This window comes from Acomys minous, assembly GCF_964271855.1.
Source record: "Acomys minous genome assembly, chromosome: 3".
In the NCBI taxonomy this organism is placed as follows: Eukaryota; Metazoa; Chordata; class Mammalia; order Rodentia; family Muridae; genus Acomys; species Acomys minous.
The window spans coordinates 119,217,308-119,242,170 of NC_140485.1; the positions used below are offsets into that span (position 1 = coordinate 119,217,308).

A 24,863-nucleotide genomic window follows, 5' to 3' on the forward strand; every position below is an offset into this window, starting at 1 on the left:
GAACTTAACAGTCCTGGAGAGGCAGCATAAGCACACGGAGCAGGGACGAGTTAGCAGGCCCAGTATCTCAGGAGCAGCCATCCATCTGTGCTGCTCCGCTTTCCTCTTGGCTGCCTCCAACTTTTCGGAGACTGCCGTCTCCACCCCACGAGGACTTTGCATCAGAGGCAGCTCAGTCACTGCGATGCCTAATTTCTCATTCCCATTTCTTCTGAGTGGATGAGTCACTTCCTCTTTTCTGAATCGAAATCTTTGGGCTATTTATATTGTGGAATAGGGGGATTGATTCCTGAGAGGAAAGAGGGAACCTGGAGCCGGGATAGGAAGTGATTTGGGTATGAGTAAGAACCAGAGAGGCTGGGCTAGAGAGTGTTTGTAAGAAGTAGTCCCGTGAGGGTCAGAGCGGCTGTAAGCCAGTCAGGAGAAAAAGGGACAGGAAACAGAAAAACAAGTTGAGAGTGAAAAGTAATCTTCAGTGGTACAATGCAGCAGACTGAGCCAGTCTCAGAAATCCAGGAAGACAGACGGGCACACCAGGCCCCACAGCACACTGTCCTGTAAGCCCCAGGCCATCCGATCCCGGCAATCCCGTTCATGGGAACCCTGACTTAGCTTATCTCTCACCTAATGCCCAGGCTCAGCAAATGTCATTAATTACCCAAGATCTGTATCGCTGGTGTGAAAACTTACCTGTAAAGGTTTCGGTACACGGGTTTATGCCAGCAAGCCTCTTTGATGTCCCAAAGTCAGAGATCTTGAGAACGCCACTGTAGGTGTTGATCAATACATTGTCACCCTAGGGGCAAAAAAAAAAATCCAACCAAAATGTTATCTTTTTACTGATCTGTCTGTGGTCAACTTAAGCCTAAGAAGTGCCCGTAGAACAAACAAGGGCATTCATACTGTGTTCCTCATTAGCAAATTATCTCAGTAGAGAATTCTTTTCAGTACAGAGTTCTTATATTATGATTTATTTGTATCTTATCAGTTGTTTATACTCTTCTGTTCAGGTCACAAGGTCACACATGGCTCTGAGGGGAGGCTCACTACAACTTACACTTAGCCTGTGTACAATACCTATATAAATAAGTTTCTTAATTTCCCAGTCACTTTATTTTCTTCTCCTTGTTGTTTCTTATTTTCCTTGGATTACTTAGGACATCTGAGTTGGTTTCAGGGTTGTAAGCCACCAAGCAAGCAGGTGCGTTAGAAACAAACACCCATAATGCACACAGAAGACTGTGGCCTGTTTAAAAGGCCTTCAAAGCTGTTATTTTTGTCTTGGCTAACACTCTTGAACACACTTAAGAGAAACGAGTCACACAGTAACTCCCGTTCTCTTAGGTAGCCCATAGTAATCTTTGCTTGTTATCATTCTAAATTCCTAGTTCCGAAATATGTTTACCATTTCTCCCTTTTGAATATATGACCTCTGCCCTTAAACTGAACAGTTAGGATGAACACTTTAAATCACACTTCCTCAGGCATGTGCACTTTCCAATATCAATATGAGTATATATGGACAGACTCCCCAAGAAAGTCCTCTCTTTGTTCAGGAGGTGCAGCCCAAAGTTGAAAAAACCCCAACTCTCCTTGCTTGCTCTAAGTAATGAAATGCCCTTCACAAAGTACTACTCCTGGTTGTACTTTGTTACTTTGTATTCACCAAAAAAAGGAAACTCTTTTTTTTTTTAACCCAAGGAATACACTTGGAGTAAGCCAGGCTCTGTCAAAAGTCATTAGCTTTTGCTAGTAGGGAACACAGGCTGTACCTAAAAGACACAGGGATAGGAACAGACTTTCCTGAACAGGATTTTATTTGCTCAGAAATTAATCCCAACAGTCAACATGTGGGTCTTCATAAATCAAAAATCTTCTTTCTGCACAGCTGAGTGAGCCCAGCTGAGGAGACAATCAGTGAAGAGACCCTGTTGCCAGCTACACATCTGACAGATGATTAGTATGCAGAATATATACAGAACTCAAAATGCAAAGAGTCAAAGCAAACAAACAAAGGACCAATTCATAAAGGGGGGCTTGGGATCTGAACAGAGCTCTCCCAAGAAGAAATAAAAATGACTAGGAAATATCTCAAAAAGAAAGAAGATGTTCTTGTCCCTAGTGATTAGGGAAACGCAAACTGAAATAACTTTCAGATTTCAGATCCCAGTCAGAACTGCAAAAATGAACAAAACAACAACAGCTGTTGAGGGGTGTGGGGAACCACCAGTCCCTGTCAGTGGGATTGCAAACTGCTGTGGCCACTATAGAGATCTTTATGGAGGATCCTCAAAAAGCTAACTATCTATCACATGACCCAGCTATATCACTCCCAGGCATGTGCCCAGAGGACCTGAGAACTGACTCCACAGACAGCTTGCTCAGCCATGACCACATTTTCACTGCAGCTCTACTCAAATGAAACAACCCAAATGTCCTTCGAGTAACGAGCAGGTAATGAAAATGTGGCATATATACATGAAAATGTGGTGCATATACACGGAAATGTGGTACATATACATGAGAATGTGGTGCCTATACATGAAAATGTGGTACACACACATGGAAATACATATACAGTACAGAATACTATTCAGCTGTAAAGAAAAGCAAAACCATGCACTGCAGGAAAGTGGATGGAATTAGATCACACTCAAGACCCAGGAAGATAAGTGTGCCATTTTCTCTCTCATCTCGTCTTCAGCTTTGAGCACACAACCTAGAGTAACCACAGAAGCCGGGAAAGCAACAAGGCCGGGAGGACCAAGAGGGACAAATATTGGGGTGCAAGTGACTTGAAGGGGAAAATGGAAAAAGCAGGGGATAATTTTTCTTTGTTTGTCTTCGTTTCGAGACAGGGGTTCTGTGACGTTTTCGGATAAAATAACTACCCAGGAAGGACCCTAGGAGGATGAGTCGTGGCGCGCCCTACCTTTATATCCCGGTGAACTATCTGGTTGTCATGAAGGTATTTTAATCCTTCCAGTATCTGCTTTGTATAGAAGCCAATCGTTTGCTCATTGTCCTTCAACGGGCCCCATTTTGAACGAAGGAGAGCAGAAAGACTCCCTGTAAAATGAAGAGAAACAGTGGGTGAGACTTACCCAGCTGAGCTCTTAAAAGCATACTCATAATGTGACCTGAGGTTAAGCCAGACTGCACTGGCTCTTCACTATGGGCTAGAAACGCCTTGTTAGCTGGGCCCGAACACAAACGTGACAACATCCCTCTTCTGGAGGCAGTCCTTATCGACACAGTCTAACCCGAGGCTCAGTTGCTGCCTTTAATCCAAGTCACGGTGACCCGAACCAAAATGGTCTCAAAACTTCTTTACTATCTGCTAATAAGCGCCACAGCATCTATCTAGCTTTTCCTTCAACATAGATAAACGAAGACCTGTAGTCTAGCACATTCCATTCAACTTAGCCCTCCCTCCAGGCCGTAAAGATCTGCATCTCTGAGAATAAGAAGAAAAATGCCTCTTACCTCCTGGGACTTGCTCCATGAAGATCTTGATGAAGCCGTTCTCACTGAATGAGCCCAGATACTGAACAATGTTTTTGTGTTTCAGATGCTTGTGCAGAGCAATCTCCTCGTGCAGAGGCTGGGAGTACCTGGAAGATGTGTAAACGCCAGTGTGCTGAGCAGCCAGCCAGACTCTAGGGTGCTAATGTAAGCAATGCACACACTGAAAATGCCAGCTAAGCTGTGCCCACCCCAAAAAAAAAAATCAATGGCCATCTGAGGCCTTTATTTCTCATAAATCTTATGATGCTGCGGCTGTAGCAGGACCAGGAGAAAAGTGTTAGATGCTGTTCAAGTCTCCTTCTATATATTAAGTAATTTCTCTTAACCAAACACACTATTAGAGACGCCCGTTTATAGACGAGAAAAGTGATTCATAGAGAGGATGATGACCCAAGGTCACAAAGCTAGTGACAAAGGTAAGGCATGACCCAGGAGATTAGATGCCATCTACACAGACTACATACTGTGGATATTATGGCATCTTGTTCCCCTGGCTTCCTGAATATAACCACTACTCTGGGGGGCTCTTGTTAAGGAAGGCAGGACGTTCCCAGTCTCTTTAATGTTCACCTACAACTTCCCAAATGTTCACCAACTCCTCAGTAGAAAGCACAAAACCATTTATATTCCAATCTCTTTCAGCCCACACCTTAGTCCCCTCACCTTCCAAATCCACAAAGGCCATCACATCATGACTTCTTCCTGATCCTAAACAGATCTCCACACTGAAAGGCCAGCTGTTCAAGGTCAGGTGCTTAGCATGTGTGGCCATATCAAATTATGAAAGTGTGCTACATTTCTGAAGCAGCACAGCACTTCTGGTCGTTAGATGAAGCACCGTAGGGCTTACGGACTCTGAAGAATCCCAAGATCAGTGAGCACCTATGTAGACGTTGCCATAGCTTGTCAAATAATAAAACTTCAACAAATCAGCTTTTGACGATTTAATTGGCTTTCACTGGTGATTCGTGTCAGTGTCTGGTCCAAATGGACAGGAGCTTTACTGGACACGGCAGACCAGCTCAGGTTTAATGTAGCTTAAGCAGGAATAAGAAAACAGCAATTTTGCAAAAAGCAACCGGCTGACTTCAGGTTATTATTCCTGTATGTGTCAGAGCAGAGGGGACTTCCTTATTCTGGTGCCTTACACTGGGTGGGCTCTTTGACTGGGCGCTGTAAATCTTGACTTATGGAAAGGTCAGACCTTTCAAATAAACAGATTGAGTATAGGTGACATCAAACCTGAACATGAATAATTCTGTTTTGGGTTGATCTGTTGTAGTCTGGTACAGGCAGTCCAAATTAACATCCTTCTATAAGCTTTACTTAATAAGATAAATATGCTGGGTTACCAGTGACCATACCCAGAGTCAATGCTAGTCCCTAACACACACACACACACACACACACACACACACACACACTCTCTCTCTCTCTCTCTCTCTCTCTCTCTCTCTCTGTCTCTCTGTCTCTCTCTGTCTCTCTCTGTCTCTCTCTCTCTCTCTCTCTCTCTCTCTCTCTCTCTCTCTCTCTCTCTTCTCCCCCACCCCCACACCATAGAGGCTACAGGTATGAAAGGCTCTAATTACACTAAGGCGTATTAAATATAAACCTGATCCCTCACTCGTGTTTCAGGCATATTCCTAATGAATGTTCAGATCATCCAATGACAAATCCAACTAAACAGACTGGACATTTTTAGAAGGGAAATGACAAATTATAAAATTCAGTGCTGAATAATAGTATTTTCATGCTGAGCAGCAATGGTACATACCCTTAATCCCAGCGCTTGGGAGGCAGAGGCAGGCAGATCTCTATGAGTTCAAGGCCAGCCTGGTCGACAGAGTGAGTCCAGGACAGCCAAGGTTACACAGAGAAACCCTGTCTCAAAAACTAACCAACCAACCAGGCACCAACCAACCAACCACCAACCAATCAACTAACCAACCACCAACCAAATATCAACCAACTAACCAACCACCAGCCAACCAACTAATCAGCCACCAACCAACCAACTAACCAACTGCTAACCAACCAACCAAATAAAAATAGTGCTTTCATGAAGCAGTGCTGGGTAAGTTCTAACTCAAGCACTTTATGAAGATCTAACTTCACTTAATTGAAATAAACTTTAATTATCTGTATAATACTTCTCAGAAAGCTGGCAAGGAAAAGAAAACAGAAAATCCCCTACGTCTCATACATATGGCCTTTTTATTTCCCTTTTCAGAACTGCATACGAATTGATCAGCAGGCATAAAAGTGATCCTCCTACAGTGTATCAGCTAGAGACAGAAAGAACACTTTGATACGGTATGAGTTAGCACAAGAACAACCAATAAAGAGCAGTACCAGTTCTTACGAAATGAACGCCTCTCTGCAATGTTACTTCTGCAGAAATGGGAGGCACTTAGAGGCTATTCACGGTTGTTCCTGAGGTGCAGTAGTGGCACCTGCTGCCTCCCAGGACGGGAGACACTTCAGACTATTTATGGTTGTTCTTGAGACGCACTAGTGGCACATGCTGCCTCCACTCTACAGGTTTAGGAGATCAGTATCATCAACCTGGTATCAGCAATGACTCACTTTATCATGAATCAAAGGCATCCCTACCTCCTGACGCCCTACTGAAAATCAAAATATAAACACCTCCATTTAAGATTAAGTGATGTAAGCATCCAAATCCCATTGTTTAAACCAAGACTAGTTCAAAAGTTACAATACTAATCAAGAGTGCAGCTGAGCTACAGGCAAATGCTCCTCTCCAAGACGGAAGACACTGTGAAAACTCAGCAATTTTCACTAGTGAAAGTGCCAAGATGTAAATGAGTATGAAGTAACAACTTTTCAGGTCAAGAAAGTGGGCTACATTAGGAAAATGGCAAGAAAGCCATATGTGTTTTGACTAGCTATAAAAATAGAAGAAATGGTGCCACCAGAGACACTACAATATCTTAGCTTAGAAAAAAACCTACTCATCTGTAAGTCACTGCGGGATCAGTTATCCACCATTAATCTCCTAGAATAGCATCATCACCATTTTTTAAAAAATGAGGTCTCAATACATGGCCCAGGCTAGCTGGCCTCTCCTGTATAGTTGCAGTTGCTTCTTCAAATGTCCCTTCTCTCCCCCTCCTCTTTTCTCTCTGGTGACACATTCAACGCATGTATTTTGTACCCGTCCCACCGCTCTTTGATATCCTGTTCCCCCACTTCTTTCTAAGTGCCCCCCCCCATTTTGCTTTTCAGTTTTGGAAGTTCCTATCAACATGTCCGCGACTCCATCCCATGCACCACGGAGGCTTCTCAGGGGGTGTGTAGCTGCTGTGACAGTGTTTCTGACCTCCCAGTGCTTCTTCTTTCGTAGAACTCCAGCCTCGGGCCCTCTGTCACACCTGCTCCTGGAGGCTGTCTATTCTTTCAGTCAGAAGACTTAGCATCTTAACCGCGCCCCCCTCCAGTCTGCTAACTCCAACTTGCCGAATCCGCCTCTGGTTTTGATACTCGTTAATGCTCTCCGGTGTGTTTCTGTCTTTTAGTGTGCCTTACATATTTCTTGAAAAGTAAACGTGACGTTCTGGGCACGAGAGGCACATGAAGGTGTGGCAGAACTTTAGAAAGTGAGCCTCACACTCACATGGGGCTGCCCCTGAGTGGGTCCCCCTGGAATTCTTAAGCCTCTAGGCTGCTCCGCACTTGCACCTCCAGCCCACGCTGGTTCCCCTGGAGGTCTCTGCTGTAGTGAGTTGTGATTGTCTGCAATTCCTCTCTTTCTCATTCAGGGAGCAGTCTCCTGTCTTCCCTGATGGAGCCTGAAAGAGCTGTTGATTTCTTAATTGTTCGGTGATCTGCTCGCTCAAGGGCAAGATACCGCAGCTCCTTACGGGGCTGACGGTAAACCACGCTTGTGCCTTTTCATCTCTCTTGTTATGAACCACCCTGGATCCAACAAGACCACGCCCAACACGCAGGGTCACTCTACTTTCTGCTCTTTGAAAGCCGTTCCCTTCCCACCTAGAATCTTTTTGCCTCCTCAGCAAGTCTTGTAGGAATCACTAAATGAACAGAGAAACCCGAGATGGAATTACGACGACGGATTCCCAGGCAGTTCTGACAATAAGACAATCGCCAAGTATTTTTCTACCGCACTGTCAGCAACCCCAACCTTAGAATGCGGCTTTTATACCGACAGTTGCCTTACCTGCTGTCTTTCTCCGGGATTTCCTTAATAGCAATCCTGACCTGGTTGCTCAGGTCTCGACCTGCGTAGACTATCCCGTAAGTGCCTTTTCCTAACACGACTCTATCACCATTTTCATCGTATTCGTAGTCATACTGTAAAAGGTGAGGGAGGGGCAGAAGATTGAAACATCAGTTCAAAGAGACATTTAAAACACCATTTTAAAAAATTTGTTTGTTTCAGTCAGGGTCTTGCCCAAGTTGATCCTAAACTTACCATCCTCCTGCCTCTCCTTCCCAAGTGAAGGCATATCTGATACTATCGAGCCTTTTCACAAACATCTTCCTTATTTTAACAATAGCTTTATAAGTAAAAGAATAATATGGACTTCTTAGAGGACAAGAGTAAGTGATGTGTGTATATATTTATATATTCATTTATAATGTATTTCTTATATATGATCCATTATATATAATATCATACATAACATTCCATATATGTATAATATTTATGTCATGAAAACAGAAGGAAGAACCATTAGTGGAGAGGAAGGGGACCAGTATGTGGCAAGAGGAGAGATAAGGTTATCCATAAACAAGGTATAATATGATGAGAATATCATAGTGAAATCCATTATTTTATATACTAATTAAAAATTAATACATTAAAATAAGAAAAGCTCCAAAGACATTTTGATTAAAATAACAGACACTGCCATCACAAGGTAGGCAGCATGTTCTTGTTTGAGAAAGTGCACGCAGCAAACACCACGTAGCTTTGTAGCTTGGGGTGTGAAGGTACCTCTTCAGGAAGCCACTCACAGTCTTTCCCCCACTGGGTCTGGGTTTCCAGTGTCCACCGGCACTGCACCTGGCACTGCACCTGGCACTGTACCTGTCACCTTCTACCTCTCCAGCTGGTCTTCCCTCTCTTGTGCCACTCTGGGTGCTTCTGAAGCACTTTACACACTGCCATAAAAACAAAGCCACCAAAAGAGCTTGAAGATGAGAAAGGTGGAGGTGGGAAGACTAATGGTTGGTGATGCAAATGTGAATTTTATTTTATTTTACCTTCGGTCTTACAAGATGAGGTGGTTTTGTTTGTTTGGTAGATCGAAATGAGACAGTTTATAAAGAAGAGAAAAACCCTCCCAGGAACGGCTATGAGCCTGGGATAGGCACAAGACTCAAAAGCCACAAGGGATTTTTACAATGAAAAATAGAGGAAAATTTTGATCTTTTATATAAAAAAAAATCATTTATAGTCCTGAGACTCCAAGGATCAACCATACTGGTCAAATATGGAAACTGGATCCAAGTTAACGAACGACAGAGAACACTTCATAGAGGCCACCTCAGATCTGGAGATCTGGAGGCGGCACATCAAAGGTGCAACACACAGAAAGGCGAGACTCAAACCCTGGACAGGAACTGCAGCAGTTTAGACCTTCTAAAGATCAAGCTGTGTCACTGCAGGAACCCAGCAAAGAGGTGCAGACAGGAAAGGGGGAGCCTAAGGCACTCCCCCCACTATAGCTGTCTGGCAGATCTGGCAATCGGTTTGCCTCACAGAATGATCTCTGCTATAAGCTTAAAAAACAAACAAACAAACAAAAAAACAATGATTGTATACACTTAAGAGCCAGAAACTTTAACATTAAATACCGATATGTCACTCATGAAGATGGCCATGGTCATGAATTGTTATGCTTACAAAAATGGCCTTGAAACACACACAGCACATCTGATAAAGTTACAAAGAAAAGTAGACAAAACTCCATATACCTAACAGGTACCTTTTTTTAAAAGACAAGGTCTTGCTCTGGAACTCATGTTAACCTTGGGATCATTTACAGACACGCACCACCACGCCTGGTAATTCTAGCAAACAAATTTAAAGTTCCAATGACATTGAAACTGAAAACCATATACATAAAGATTTAAGTTGAGAACATTTTAAAATAAGAAAGAATAAAACAGACCAGAAAGATCTGGAACCCACACGCAACTTCTAGGAACTGGGTCCTAAGTAAGTTCACACAGATATGATACAGGAAAATGATAAAATATCAAACAAAACATCAAAGGCGGAGAAGATTATTAAAAGGAGCAGGAGGTCAGCAGGATGACTGAGTGAGCAAGGGAACGTACAGTGGGCGCCCAGATGGCCTGAGTTCAGCCCCACATGGTGGGAGGAGAGAACTGACTCTTGAGTTGTTTGTTGTATGTATTCTTGAGTATCCACACTGTGCTGGCCAGTTTTACGTCAACTTGACACAAGCTGGTATCATCTGAGAGGAGGGAACCTCAATTAAGAAAATGCCTCCATAGGGTCGGGTTGTAGGCAAGCCTACATGACACGTTCTTAATTACTGATCAATGGTGGTGGGGGGTATGGGGGGTTGTGGGGGGGTCAGCCTATGGTGTGGTGCTATCCCTGGGCTGGTGGTCTTGGGTTCTACAAGGAAGCAGGCTGAGCAAGCCATGAGGAGCAAGCTAGTAAGCAGCACTCCTCTGTGGCATCTGCCTCTGGGTTCCAGTCCTGTTTCTGTTCCTGTACTGACTTCCTTCAGTGAATAGTGATTTGGAAGTGTAAGTCAAACAAATCCTTTCATCCTCAACTTGCTTTTGATTGCTTCATCAGAGCAACAGTAACTCTAGCCAAGACATACACAGATCAAATAAACAGTAAAAGGAAGCAGGATGATGCGCTTCTCCAATCCTGGAGGTCTACCTCCAAGTTTGGGAGGTAGACTAGAAGTTCATCCTTGGAAACATAAAGGGTTCAAAGGTCATCCTGAGCTACATGAGATATTGTCTCAAATAAATGAATGAATAAATAAAAGCAAAGATAAAAAGGACAAGTCACCAACACAGGATGGTAATTAGACTCTGGGGATCCAACAGGACAGGCTGACTTCAGCTCCAAGTTCTTTCCAACAGGTTTTGAAGCCCTTGTGGAAAGCACTTGGGTCAGATCTCCTAGCCAAATCACTCTGTTAGAGTGGGAGTAGGCAAGACTCCCTCATGGACTTCTCTCTCTTAGAACATGGGCCAGATTCTGGGATGAAGGCATCTGCTCTTTTGATGATGTTGAGCATCGACTGTGAACACCAGAGCTGCACTACGAGCCTACGAGCCTTCCTATGCTAGGAATGATGCCTAAGGTAGAGGGGAAGGGTATAGCCTTCCTAAAGCAGATGGCCGGGCAGGGAGGTCCGCCCAGGAGAAGCCAACCATGTGGGTGTGGGTGGGGCATGCGACACCCAGCAGGGAGCATCTAGCAATCTGCCCAGGCTTGGAACGTGAACCGAGGATCTTGTAAAGACGCAGTAAGACTGGCCCAACTATACCACCCAAGGAGTTCAACTCACCACACCCAATTCCTGTGGTCTAGAATCTGGCAACGCTATGCTGTGCTGGCTGAAATCCTACCAGCTAAGCCCACTAACAGAGAAACTCAACTTTGCCGATGTCCCTTTCTAACAAACCTACACGCTAGACCTCCAACACTCTGTGTTAGCATAGTACTTCAAAACTTAAAAGAAAAAAAGAAACCAAATCACTTTCTTCACCTGATCTCCAAAAATCCTTGTTTGACAGTAAGACACATGACCACCATTAATCTACACAGGACTGGAAGTCTCTTTTTAATGATAATGTCAGAGTTGTGGTTTAAAGCCAGATCCTCAGTAGTGTCCTTCCCACCGCCCATGTGGGGTGGCTTGAATGAGTACAGCTCCCATAGGCTTATATATTTACATAATTTGCCCCCAGGAACTGTTGAGAAGGGTTGTGAGGTACGGCCTTGCTGGACGAGGTTTGTTACTAGGGGTAGGCTTTAAGGTCTCAAAAGCCCACATCAGGCTCAGTCTCTCTCTCTGCCCGCTGCCTGCAGACCACGATGTAAATCTCGTAGCTTTGGCATCATGCCTGTCTGCCTCTCGCCAGGATGATCACGGACTAACCCTCTGAAACCGTAAGCAAGCCACTGAGGAAATGCTCTCTTTTATAAGATTTGTCCTGGGCACGGTGTCTCTTCACAGCAACAGAACAGCAACGAAGACACCGTGCTATAGGGAACCCTGTCACAGAGAGCTTAAAAATAAATATCAATTTTGTTCTCAACACCAGCATCTCCAGGGTGCTGTCTCTACCCAGTCAACATGCACTCACTTTTTCAAGCACATGTCTGGTCGGTAACTGTGCCCTCCCACGCTCCAGTTTTTCTTTCCCTTACTCCTTACATCCAATCCATTGACAAATACTAAGGTTTCCTTTGTGCAGTCTCCCAGTACCAGGCTCCACCTTTGTCCTCAGTGCTAACACCTACAGCCGAGCTTCACAAGTCTGTACTAGCCCCTGCCCCTCCCCCCCTCTTGTTGCTTTTTTCCCTCTGGTTAAGTTTTTCCTAGGAGGGTGACCCTCAGACTCTGCAACATCCCAAATCCCAAAGTGATCGTCCATGTTAAGACCACCAACTCTGCTTTCTTGACTCTCTGTTGTGTTCAGAGTCAGATGCTAACTCCGTGGCACAGCATGAACATCCTTCCGGCCTCCTGCTACCTATTCCCTGCCTTTTCTCCTCAGTCTCTTCCGGTGGGGATGACTCTGGAAGCTGCTTTTCCTCCACATGCTGCGGGAACAAGCTCCTCCACCATCCGTTGACTTCTCAAGATGGCTCGATGTGCTTCCAAGATTTTGTTCTTCCTTTGGTCATTGTTATCATTGTTTTGTTAGGGACTGTGGTGCATGCCAGAAAGCGCTCATCCAAGAAGCCATACTTGGAGCCTTCTGTCCACACTTCCCACTGGCCCAGTGTTGCCCACTTGTTTGCAACATCATCTCTCATCTTTGCCTTACTTGGCCAGCAGTGGGTGCTCAGTAACTATCTGCTTAATAATTACATTAGAATACAGTAAGAACTTTTAAAAGCAGGTAACAAATCCTTTGGAGTCAGTATCAGATAGGGAGGTCAGAAGTTTAACAACAGCCTTGACTGTAATTGGAGGCCAGCTTGGGCTTTGAGACCCTGTCAGTATCAGTTTAGTTTTGGTTCAAAGTCTGTTTGCCGCTGATGGAGCTAGTCGACTTTCAGTTTCCCTCAGGAATCTCAACATCCAAGGGCTACTTTTGAGGAATTATGAGTTAGGTTGACTCCCACTGGGCAGCGGGGGAGGGGGAAGGAGGGAGAAGCAAGACGTAAATAAAATTCAGAAGATCTTGAAATAAAAACAGCATGCTTTAAATAAAGCCATCTCAATAGCATTTACCGCTTTGAGGCTTTTATTGCTTACCTTTCTGTTATAAAATAAAGACATAAATTGAGATGGTAATCCTGAAAGGAAGTTGAGATAAGAAGCTGGCTGCTCTATAAGGACAGGGAATTATCTATGGGATGGACAGAAAACTGAGCATAGAATGGGGCTGAGTACTCAGAAGGGCTGGGAGGTGTCAGTGTGCTTGACGGCAGCATTGAGCATCCACTTTGAGTGGCTAGAGCCATTAGACCACCCTCCTATGCTAGGTGCTTAGGTGCTAGGGATGAAGGGCGTCCTGCCCAGAGTAGTCTGCCTGGATGTGAGTGTGAGGTACCTGACACAAACACCACGGATAATCTAAGCAATGTGTTAAACGACAGACATGGGAAGACAAAAGTGGGTGGGGAAAGAAGGGCAGTCTTTGAAAAGGCCTGGTTGCACGGCTTACGGATTTGGTACTCTGTTTCTATGGCAATAGGTTAGCAAGCCAGGTGGTTGCTAAGGGAGTCAGCAGGAGCACTTCAAAGCAATGATGGGGATACATGCGGAACCGTTCTCTTTTGTTATTTGTCCAGAACAATCTCAACTGGGACTGAAGAGAGAGCCTGACATGGAGGAGAGCGGCGATTCACCCTGCCCTTGCCCTGGCAGAAGACCCTCAGTGCAAGGACCACCTCGTAGCTCGCAGATGCTTTCCTCTGGGACTGAATCACTTCATCTAAGCAGCAACCTCATGGACCTAGAAAGCTGTTTTATTAGTATTGCGTCTATACCATCTCCGAAATAAATACCATAACCATCAATACAATTAATAGCATGTCAAATCCATTACAAGCATCTGGTATACTAGATTCTGCTTCTCTCAGCTCTGCACTTAACTGTAACTCTGTAAGGGACGAAGCCCAGGGCCTCCCACAGGTCAGCCAGGTGCTCTACCCACGAGCTACACTTCCAACCCAAGAAGCTATTTTTCAAGGAACTTCCTCATCTCCCCAAGTAAAACTGTACACCCCTCCTACACTGTACTCGCCCCTAAGTCTTGCTTTGTTTACCCATAACACTGAGTACTATCATACTAGCACTCTTTTATGCATCAGCTGGCAGAGGCCTGACACATCAGTGCAGCATGCTCTTATTTACTTGTGCTGCTGGCTATGACTCGGGGCTTACGGAACCACCGTTATCTGTCGAATGTTGACAACATCCTAAGTGAAAAGTGAAAACAGGAGCATCTATCTCCTGGTCAGCAATCTTTCCCAGTATTTTCACTTTGTTGGGCAAAGGTATGCAAGGCCTTCACAGATTGGTACATGTGTTGAATTCCATTTGAAGTGAAGACAAAATAACTGTGCATATAAATCTCCACCATTGTTTAAAGGTGACCTCTAATAAAGTTCTTCTTACATGGGATAGAGGCTGAGAAGGAATTCTTTTTGGTTTATCGTACGTGGACTGACACTTGACTTCTGTTTGAGGCCAGGAAATGAAGGAATTCATCTTAGTCCACTAGCGCGCTAATAAAATAATTTAAATAGGAAGTGTTGAAAGTATTTCAGAAACATCATCAAATATATATGGTAAATTTATACACTCTGCAAAAATGTAGGTTAAGGCTTAATGATACAGCTATTGCTATGAAATAACACTAAGAGGAAGAACTCAGGTGGGTCTCAGCATCCTTTGGTCCAGAAGGTTACTGCAACCGTAGTCGTGAGTGCTACGTTAAGGGAACAACTATGGCAAAAAAACATTAGCAATAGCCGAGGAACAATAGAAAACGCAGTCCACAAGGCCATCCCCAACAATACTTGAATTCTTGGACAAGGCTATGAAGCCCATTGAGAATATCACAGAAACCATTCTGTGTCAAGGAGTTTTCACTATTCTGATGCGATGCCCAGGGTAGACATACAAGAATGCTTTCTACCAGGAAAGCCTGGCTTTCCCACGCTGAGTGGAGAAGGGTGTGTGGGGACGCTTTGGTGAGCCAGCGCATTATCACACGTATTTACCAGGTCTTGAGAGGTCAGCTGACCTCACAGAACCTTTTAGATGTTCCCAGGAGGAAGCATTCCCATCCCCCTTCCTTACTGAGTAGGCTATGATGCCTCTGATAGACTTGCTCAGCCAGGAAGGGCCTCTCAAGACAACTGCCCCACAAGCTACCACCAAACACAGCTCCTTGCAAACTCACCTATTTCCCTTTTACACACGAGGCGCGGGCTAGACAGATTAACCACAAATGTGCAGCAGTTCTACCTGTGTTACGTGATGCATGTACTTAAATTCACTCCCAGTCCCTAAGCTGGTGGTTCAATCACAAAATCAACCATGTCTATCTATAGCTCCCATAGCCTGGCTACAAGACATACGTATTTTTGTTGAAATGTATTTAGCTCCTCAAAGGGGAAAAATAAGATAAAAGGTAGATGTTCCTACTTTAAAAAAAAAAATAGAAAGAAAATCCAGAAACATTTGGCATTGCAAAAGATTTTATGGATTTTTCCTGTCTAAGCCTTCATAACTTTTAGTGATCGTTCTTGTTACTTTTACCGTGACAATTGCTTTGTATCAAGCGATGCTAAATTTAATCCAAATAAAACGCAGATACTAAGGGTCAAAAGAACACTGAAATGGGAGTTAAGAGACCTAGTTCCAACCCAGTCCTTTGATCCAAAAATATAAGAGTACAGAATGTGAAATGCATACCAATACTTCTATGACCAGCAAGCTAATACATTGAGAAGTTCCTCTTCCCCCCAAATTATATCTACCATCTTTTAGCTGTAAGAGGCATAGGCTTCCTTATCAATATAAAATTTAGCCATTAGAAATTACAGAATCTACCTATAAATGATAGCCTTAACAATTAGTGTATTTAATTTTTCCTTCAACTGTTAATCGATTAAATAATAGTAATTTTCTTTTAGTTCAGTGAAAGGAATGAAATTATCAAATGATCCAAAAAGCATATATACCGATCATGGGTGTTAGCTTATGGCTTTGTTTTTGTTTTTTCAACTTCACTTTAACCCGTCCAGCCCCTCTTACTAAGAGAAAACTCAGACTGTGATTGAGTGCCTCCATGCTCCACCCCGCCACTCAGTGATGAAAACGCATGTTTAATCCAGTCATTACCTCCAGAGAGTCACTGGTGTCACAGTCTCCTTCTTCCGTGCCCCTCCCTTTCTCTTCCGTGATGGTATTCACCATTTCAAAGAACCTACAAAGACAGTCGGTATTCAGAGCGCCTGGAATGGTACGTGCACGCGCACAGTAGGCCCGTCATGAGCTGACAATATCGTAGGCAGAAAAAGCATTTGGACACTAAACCCACCAAACATCCTGCCTCGGCCCGGCCTGCCTCTAGTGCGCTGAGAACTTGTGTGTTACTCAATACATGGAACACAAGCCTAGTTCCTAAAGAATCAAATGGTTCAGTGAGTCTTAGTGAATATGATGCGTGTATCTAACTGAGAGCCCAGCACAGAGCAGCGTTGTTGGTTGGTCACCCTGCTGAGGAGCAGCAGGAAGTGAGGTCTCTGCTAAATAAGCATCATGCTCTCGCTCAAGCACTGCAAGTAAACACACCCCAAGTCTACTTCAGAGCAAAAACGGAGAGCCGAGAGTTTTTAGGCAAATAAACATCAGGGTCTAGTATATGTGTTGGGGGCTATGGGGGTGGGAACACAAAAAGAAATCTCAGGTTGGTAGGACTGTCTAGAATCTTCTGACTGCAAATAACAATAAACGCAACCTGGGAGTGAAACACTGAGGCTGGACGAAGTCGTAGAAACACTGAGAGAGCGGACTACTGATGCCGCTGCTATCAGAGCAAGAATGCCGCTATCTATGCGACCTCAGGCAAACTCTTCCACCTCTCGGGGTGTAAAATTGTAAAGCAGGAGATGACACACCTATTTCACAGGCTGGGAAGACCCTTAGGGCAATACTTGCCAAGTATGTACACAGCACACCGCGATCACAGACATCGATGCTGCTTTGCTGCTGTTGCTGTTATTTAAAAACAACAAAATACCTGTATCCTGAATGCTCCGGAGCGGCTAGTGTCTGTCAGCTACTAAATATTCTGCCTGGGTGCTTCAATATGCCTCACGCGGACCCTGTAAGTACAGTCTGAAACCCTGACGTGAACTAGGGTGGCCTGGCTTACATGTGCACCGGTGACAGAGACGCCTCTAACTTAACGCTTTTAAAAGTTTTTATTTCTGAGATCCGTTTCAGAGCCAAGCAATGTATCTGAGAAATGAAGCTGTCTCCTGCCCTGAGTAAAGCAAGGAGAGAGCAGTACGCAAGGGCTGCTGGTTTCAAGGCGGCCGTATACGAGGCTAACCACACAGGCAGGTTATCATGTGATGCGTTCAGCTGCACGACTCAGGAACTCTATTTCTGTGTCTCGTTTCATCTGCCCAATTATTTATGTATCCACCCATTCAACAAATACTCACTGAGCATCCAGAGCCAAAAACAGATCTAACTCATGGCTGCCAAAGAATGAGGGCTGTTGGGAGTTAGCAGACTGTTTACCAAGTTCACTTGTGCCTACTTTCTTTTATTATTAAAAACACATTTTCTTACAATATATTTGCATCATGTTTTTCCTCCTTCGCCAATTCTCTACCAACCCACCCACCTCTGCGACAGGGTTTCACTGTACTCTCCTGGAACTCATTCTGTGGACCAGACTGGCCTCAAACTCGGAGATCTGCCTGCCTCTGCCTCTGCCTCTGCCTCCTGAGTGCTGGGATTAAAGGCACGCGCCACGATGCCTCCCCTGGTTCTCATCCTCCATTCCCAGTCAATGAAGCGAAAGCAAAACAAAACGAAATCCCATGTCTGCTAGTGATAATAGTGAACTCTGAGTATGATTAAGTTTCCATGGTGAGTTAGAAACAAGAGTAAGGCCAGTCAAGGTGGAAAATAAAGCCAAAGACCTTTTAGAAATCGCCTACGACCTGAGGTGAAGATGCACATCAGCCGTTACTGGGAAACTTTCCCGTATGACCATCCTAGCAGAACATACCGCAGAGTGGGGTGGCAGTCCTCTGTGCATATCAGAAGCATGGATGCAAATTCACACCTGCCTGGGTCAAGTGCCCAAGTGTATCCTTGTTGGTTATGATTTTAAGGTGGTTATCTCTTAAAACTCACCTTTTTCTTTTCCTGAAGATGGTAACCTTACCTATCTAGTAGGATTTCCCCTAAAGATTAAAATTTACTCTGTGCTCAGGATGAGCATCAAGATAAACGCGTATCACTGTCTACTGAGTCGGCCTATGGGTCATTTATTATGGAGACTATCTGTAAAAGAACAGTCTTCACTGGCTGCCTCTCACTTACTTCTAAGTGGCCACTCACTTCTCTTCTGCCTCACTGCCCGTCACTGTGTTCTAAGGGAATATGAAATATTAGTTAATAACTAGGAGAAATATACCCAGAAGGAGTAATACAAACATATAGTGAAGCTTACAGACTTTGGGGCAGGGGGATGGATATATTTCTTTTACTGGTGTGGATCTCTCCCAAGCTATGTGGCCACCTGAGAACCCAGGACCCTTCGTCTGAAGTGGAGCTCAGGAACTTGTTTATGCTTACCTGGTAGTCATGGTAGGAGGCAGGGTAAAGAGTCACAGCTGCAGACAGAAGTGAGTTTATGCTCAAGAATTTGATCATCATGCCTTGTTTTTAATTAAACACCACCATAACGAGGCATGGCATTAAACAATTAACCAGTTGGCTAATGTTTTATTTGTGTAAAATACACTGTGACTAAGCAAAGGCTTGATTTGCTAAACAGAATCCCCAAATCCAATACCACATGCTTATAAATGAGTATCCAAAATAAAGTGTTTGTATAACCAAACGCCTTGCAGTTAATTCTTCACAAAAGCCACATGTTTTGTTTTACTTAAAAACAGAGATCAAGTGAAAACATCCTTTTCACATGTAATGACAAATACGTACTTTTTACAGTGAAGTTCTGTGCAGAAGTAGATCTGGAAGTCATCAGAATTGTGAAGCACATAAAGAAAGCAGCATCGTTCTTCAAATTTGGAGATACTGGAATAGACACCACCCCCCACATTAATCAGACAAATAAATATCAATACTTCCATGTATGTATGTATGTGTGTGTGTATATATATATATATGTATGTATATATATGGAGAGAGAGAGAGAGAGAGAGAGAGAGAGAGAGAGAGAGAGAGAGAGAGACAGAGAACCAACTTTTTATATCCAACCCTATGATGGCATTGCTGTCACTTCTATAAATAGCACTTCCAAGACTGATGTTCCCCATACCATAATACTAAAATTATGTATTACTCCTCCTTGTCTTTGCAGAATGGGGCTGCTCCACGGTGCTGACACTACACATATGCCACATGTTGGGTCTGGCATGGAAATGAGTCCTGTCTGGCATAGCACTGACTGCTGCTGAGCAGAAAGCACACGCACCAACTAGCTGGCTAGCCTCGATGGTGCTGGGCTTATGGGAGATGTTTCCGGAGCTAGAAGGAAGTAAAGGCATAGACTAGTGGTAGAGTTTAAAGACTTTAACTTGAAGTAGCACTTGAGTTGGACATGTCAGATACTTCCCTTTAGGCCTACAGGAACAGTTTTGAGTAGGTTAAGTTAGGCCGTGTGGTTTATGCTAGGAGTTGGCCAGAGTTTTCTGTAAGGGGTCAAATAGTAAAATACCTTAGGCTTTATAGACCAGACCACTCAGTCCAGCTATTGGAGCATGGAAGCCTTAGCTACACATTAAGACTGTGGCTGTTGTTCTAACAAAACTTTATTGATAAAACAAGCGAAGGTCCCCGATTTGGTCCATGAACATAATTTAGGAGGCCGTGTTTGGTCCCCTCGGTGCCTGCCATTTCTTCAGTTTGGAACACAGTTTGGCTTCATATTTGTTTTTTGGCAAATGGTCTACCTAACGTGCCTGGGGGTGGCCCTGGACTCACTACCAAGTCCAGACTGACCCTGAACTCGTGACCTTCTTGCCCTGGCCTCCTGGATACAAGGATTACAGGCATGTGCCACCGTGCCCACATTTTATACTTTTAAACTTTTTAAAAAAGAGTTTAGTCATCATCTAAGTCATCCCCTCTGGCTATACTATTTCTGCTGCAGACAGAAGGAACCTGCACTTTTCCTCTCTGAACGTATTTCTACGATGCCATCGCCGTCTTACGTCACAAGGCCACTGTTGTTAAAATGCCTGTTCCCCCTTCCCACCTGACTGTAAAATTTTTAAGATGACTTCCTTTTTTTTGTCACTATGTTTAGCAGAATAGGACTCAATATGGCATACAGCTGGTGTTCAAAAAAATGCCATTGACTTGAGCTGGGCACATTTTGAGGTGATGCAGGCAGACTGCTGGCGTAGTTGGGTTGTTCCTCGGTCCGTCTTTCTAGAGGAGGAAGCCAGGAAAGGTTGGCCAGCTTTGAAGTCACGGACCAGAACCAGAGCTTCCCAACATGTAAACCAGCAATCACCAGATGGAGGCATTCTGTATACAAGTCACGAGTCACAAGAACTGCAGGGAAGGGCTGCCAGGCCTAATGGACAGGAGCTAATTCATTGTAAACCTGATCCGATGAGGGGAAATGCAGGTTACTTACTACACTACATTCGTGGCTGAGAAAGGGCAGCAGTAAATAATACGTCATCTGAGGCTTAAATACCAAGAGTGTAAGGCTTTATCTGAGAAGGCATTGATTGGAAAAATGCAACTCAGCCTCGTCATCTCACTTGTTTCTCTTCAGGTCGTCTGTGAGGTAACAGGTAGTTCCACCAGGAAAACTAAAATTACCTGTGACTCACCGCTCTACTGGTTTATGCTCCAACAAACCCAATTACTGTTATTGCACAAGCAACAGGATGTTGCACAACTGACCCATAGAAGTCACCCGTCTCCTGTTTCCATTATGTGTGTGTGGGGGGGGGGAGGGGGACACAGAGCAGTAAACACTGTTTGGTTTGAGAGTTGACTGAGTTTGTGCAGCACAGGCTTCTGGCTGACAAAGCTTCAAATGCTTGACCGCTAACAACAGAACCTGAATGACAAACCTTATTTCCAATTTCTAGGAAAGAGCTTTTTTTTTTCTTTCCTGAGCCACTGGCATTACGACAAGGCTTCAGCATGGAACTGAAGTTTGTCACTGTGACCTCACAAACACAGCTGCATCAGTGGTGACCTTGGGGAAAAACTTAACAAATTCCCTATCTGTCTGTCACCATTAATACTCGTTCCAGGGAGGAGCCGGGTAGATGTCTGTCCTGCAGAACTCGGATGTGGCACTATCATTAGCTCCTGCTAACCTAGAGGACAGAAAGTCATCTTATAGGCTTCAACGAAAGGCCAGGCAGCAGACGAGGACCTCCACACGGCTCCCTGTTAGCCACAGGTTGATTCCAGGCCACGGTTTTATTCACCCTGGAGTACAAGCATGCGGTCAGTTCCACGGTAGTGAGGAACTGTTCACAATGGGGACAGAGAGACCGAGGGGCTCGGCCTTTGTGGCAGAGAAGGATTTCTGACATGCTTTTCACGTTTAAATGTTGCCTTCAAGTCCTATGGATGCCCTCCAAGCACAGAAAGCGCAGCAGGGGGACTGACCTGACTCCCCGGACGGCCGAGGCGCTGAAGTCCCACTCATGCAGCCCTTTCTGGAACACAAGAGAGGAGGAGCAACAACAAAAGACCATTACGTCATCCGAACGGAAAATAACCCCGTAACATAAACTTGTTTTTTTATTTTTAAAAACATAGTCATTTTTCCTGATGTCTAATTCTTCATGCGTATAATTATCTGATGGGGTTGGGGTCTGAAACTCATCTTGAGCTCACAAGGGTGATGTTTACTTAATAATTCCTGCACTTCAAGACAACAGCTTTCAAAAAGCCTGGAAAATTTATTTCGTTAAGTTATAAACTTAATTTTAGCAGTATCTACTGCACTTTAATTTAAAAACAAAAACAAAATAAAACAACAATTAAAAAAAGCGATCATAGTAATTAAGACTGCTATAGTCAACAGCAATTTGCTTTCTTTTTGTATAATTATCTTCCATGTATGTACATATGTATGTATTTGAGTACAAGTGTGGGGTTTGCAAGCACATGTGCAAACACATGTGGAGGCGAGAGAAGTCACTGATGACTTCCCCCCTGACCTGCGGCTTGTGGCTTGAGCCCTAGGGATTTGCCTGTCTCCACCTCCCCAGGTGTGGGGGTGCAGGTGCACACTGTCACACCTGGCCTTCTCATGATGGCTCAGGGACCAGAACTCAGTCCCCACGCTTGTGTGGAGCATTTTAACTGACTGAGCTATCTCCCTGGATTTAGCAATATTTATTTTCTGAGAAGGAAACACAATTAATGTGAACAAAGCCTCTGTATGGCTTTACAAATAATTATTTCTGAATGATCTTTGCCCTTTTGAGTTTGAAAGAGGGGCTCATTCTAGCCCAGGCTGGCCCTGAACTTGCCATCCTCCTGCCTCAGCTTCTTGAGTGCTGGGCTTCCAGAACTGCACCAGCACAGCCAGCTTGGAACTAAACGTAGATAAAAATTTCAACTCAACTGATGTGTTTCTTTTCTCAGGAATTAATGTGTGTGTGTGTGTGTGTGTGTGTGTGTGTGTGTGAGAGAGAGAGTGTGTATGTAGAGTGTCCATTATATCTCTAAGGGATTATTATCTAATTTATGTGATAGATGGGTCCATATTTTAAAAACTGAAATTTTACCTCTCAATTATGACTAAAATCATCATAAGTATCATCAAATAATTGTTCTTAGATTATTTTCCCTATACAAATGCTTAGAAATCTCAACCTCTCCTGAGCTGACATAAAAGGATGCAATGAACCTGAGGGGTGGTCCTTGAACCTAAGCCTGCCTAACTGGGCTGGTGCGGGGCCTGCATGCTAGGTCAGTGGGCCATGCCCTTTACCCTGGCTTTCAATTCTCCCTCTTAGCACAAGCTAATTCCAGGGTGCACGCCCTAACCACCTTGACTGAAGAAGGCCACCGGATACTTTGTCATCAACACTGGTTTTGGTTAATTATTCAGAACATCCAAGTATTTTTTTTTTAAACTTTGCTAGACAGTCCTATAAAAATGATTTGACAGGATTCAGTTTTTCTTTTAAACTGTCAACGGAGAAGTTGAATTTAACCGACTTCCTTTACACAGCTCCCAGGTGATTTGTTCCTCCTTCTGGAGGCTGACGGCTAACTGGAGTTAACTTGTCTGACTACAGAACCCTGGCTGTGATAGAAAAGATCTGGTAGGTGATTCTGAACTTACGCTAAGCAATGAAAACTGTCTAAGTTCATCCACAAACCAATGGCCTTACATCTCATGATGACAACGATGATAAAAACCATTAGTCTTGCTACTAACCCATACCAAAGCTGGGATTCTTCACATGGCTCCCCTGTCTGGTCTCTTCCTCCCCTGAGGACAAAACTACCCTATTTATTTTCTTAACCATACCCTCAGTGGAAACTGTAATAGAAATAAGAAAATCCCCAAGTGTTCGGCCATGACATACAATCAATACCATGTACAACAACCATGAGAGCAAGCTCTTCCATACCCACCGCTGTGAGGCTGCTGTCTCTCTGTGGCTAGTGAAACGGATGGTGAGCTTTGCAGCTCTAAGGTTGCCCAGAACCCTTCTCTTGGCAAAAGCAATTCAAAAAAAGCTACAATTTCTATTCTCTGCTCTTCAATCTTGGCTAGGGCCATGCAACCATGCAACCAGGGGTGCAGACAGGTCCTCTCAAGTATGACGTAAATTACTAAAAAAGCCAATGTTTTGTGCACCTTTCTGGGATCTGAGCAAGTCATAGTATCATGAGACTCAGGGAGGAAGGACGGTGCGGAAAGGCCTAATGGAGACTTGAGGGATGACTGTGCCACTAAAACCCTTGTCTTGCAAACACAGACCCAAGCTTGATCCCCAGAATCCATGTAAAAGTGCCAGGGAGTGGCAGATCCCGTGCAATGCCATCACTGAGGAGGCAGAGACAGGAGGACCCCCAGGCCATGCTAGTCAGCACCCTTTTGCCCCAACTGGTGAGTTCCAGGCCATTCAGAGGCCCTGTCGCAAAGAAGGTGAACAGCACTCATGAGGACATGAGCTGAGGTTGGTCTCCAGCCTTCACGCACATGTATATACACATGTGCACCTGCACACATATATCCATGCATGTGCATGCATGTGTGGACGGTACACCCATGAAAATGCACTATACACATTAAAATGTGTATGTGTGTATGTGTGTGTGTGTGTGTGTGTGTGTGTGTGTGTGTGTGTATTCTCAAGACAGGGTTTCTCTGTGTAGCCTTGGCTATCCTGGACTCACTTTGTAGACCAGGCTGGCTTGGAACTCATAGCAATCCACCTGCCTCTGCCTCCTGTGTGCTGGGATTAAAGGCATGCACCACCATGCCCAGAAAGGAAAAAAAAAAAAAAGAAAAAAGAAAAGAAAAGAAAAAGAAAAAGAAAGAAAGAAAGGGAGCCACATAAAGTAACCAAGTACTGGGCAGGAACAAATTAAAACAGCAGCCTGTAGCCTCTCCTGTCAATCTAGTATGTGTTGTCTAAAGTCTGTCAACCTCCAGTCAACGTCTAAACAACTATAACCCAGAGACTTCACTGATGACCTGTTTACTACTCACACACAAGACAGCCATACCTCTAAAGCCTGCTACTGAGCTGTTACTCAAGACCATGGGCAGGTGGGAAGTGGGGATGAGAGCCAGGCAGGTGGGTTAGTGCGGAAAGCAGCCGCTAAACACGGCAAGTACAAGCACCGGTAAGCAGAACTGGTCAATCAGTTGCTCAGGGAGAA

The 24,863-nt window shown here is 44.3% G+C and overlaps 1 protein-coding gene across 2 annotated transcripts in view; it reads right to left on the minus strand.

The window, feature by feature from the left end:
• The window catches only part of MAP3K5 (mitogen-activated protein kinase kinase kinase 5), a 189,843-nt gene that overhangs the window by 35,808 nt on the left and 129,172 nt on the right, over positions 1-24,863 (minus strand). For both annotated transcript variants that reach the window (XM_084776261.1, XM_084776262.1), the window contains exons 12-18: positions 21,618-21,667; positions 18,954-19,049; positions 16,107-16,191; positions 7,730-7,863; positions 3,487-3,614; positions 2,933-3,069; positions 691-796 (exon numbers count right to left, since the gene is read on the minus strand). In XM_084776261.1, coding sequence (XP_084632387.1) covers positions 691-796; positions 2,933-3,069; positions 3,487-3,614; positions 7,730-7,863; positions 16,107-16,191; positions 18,954-19,049; positions 21,618-21,667 — 736 coding nt within the window. The remainder of the gene's footprint in view (positions 1-690; positions 797-2,932; positions 3,070-3,486; positions 3,615-7,729; positions 7,864-16,106; positions 16,192-18,953; positions 19,050-21,617; positions 21,668-24,863) is intronic.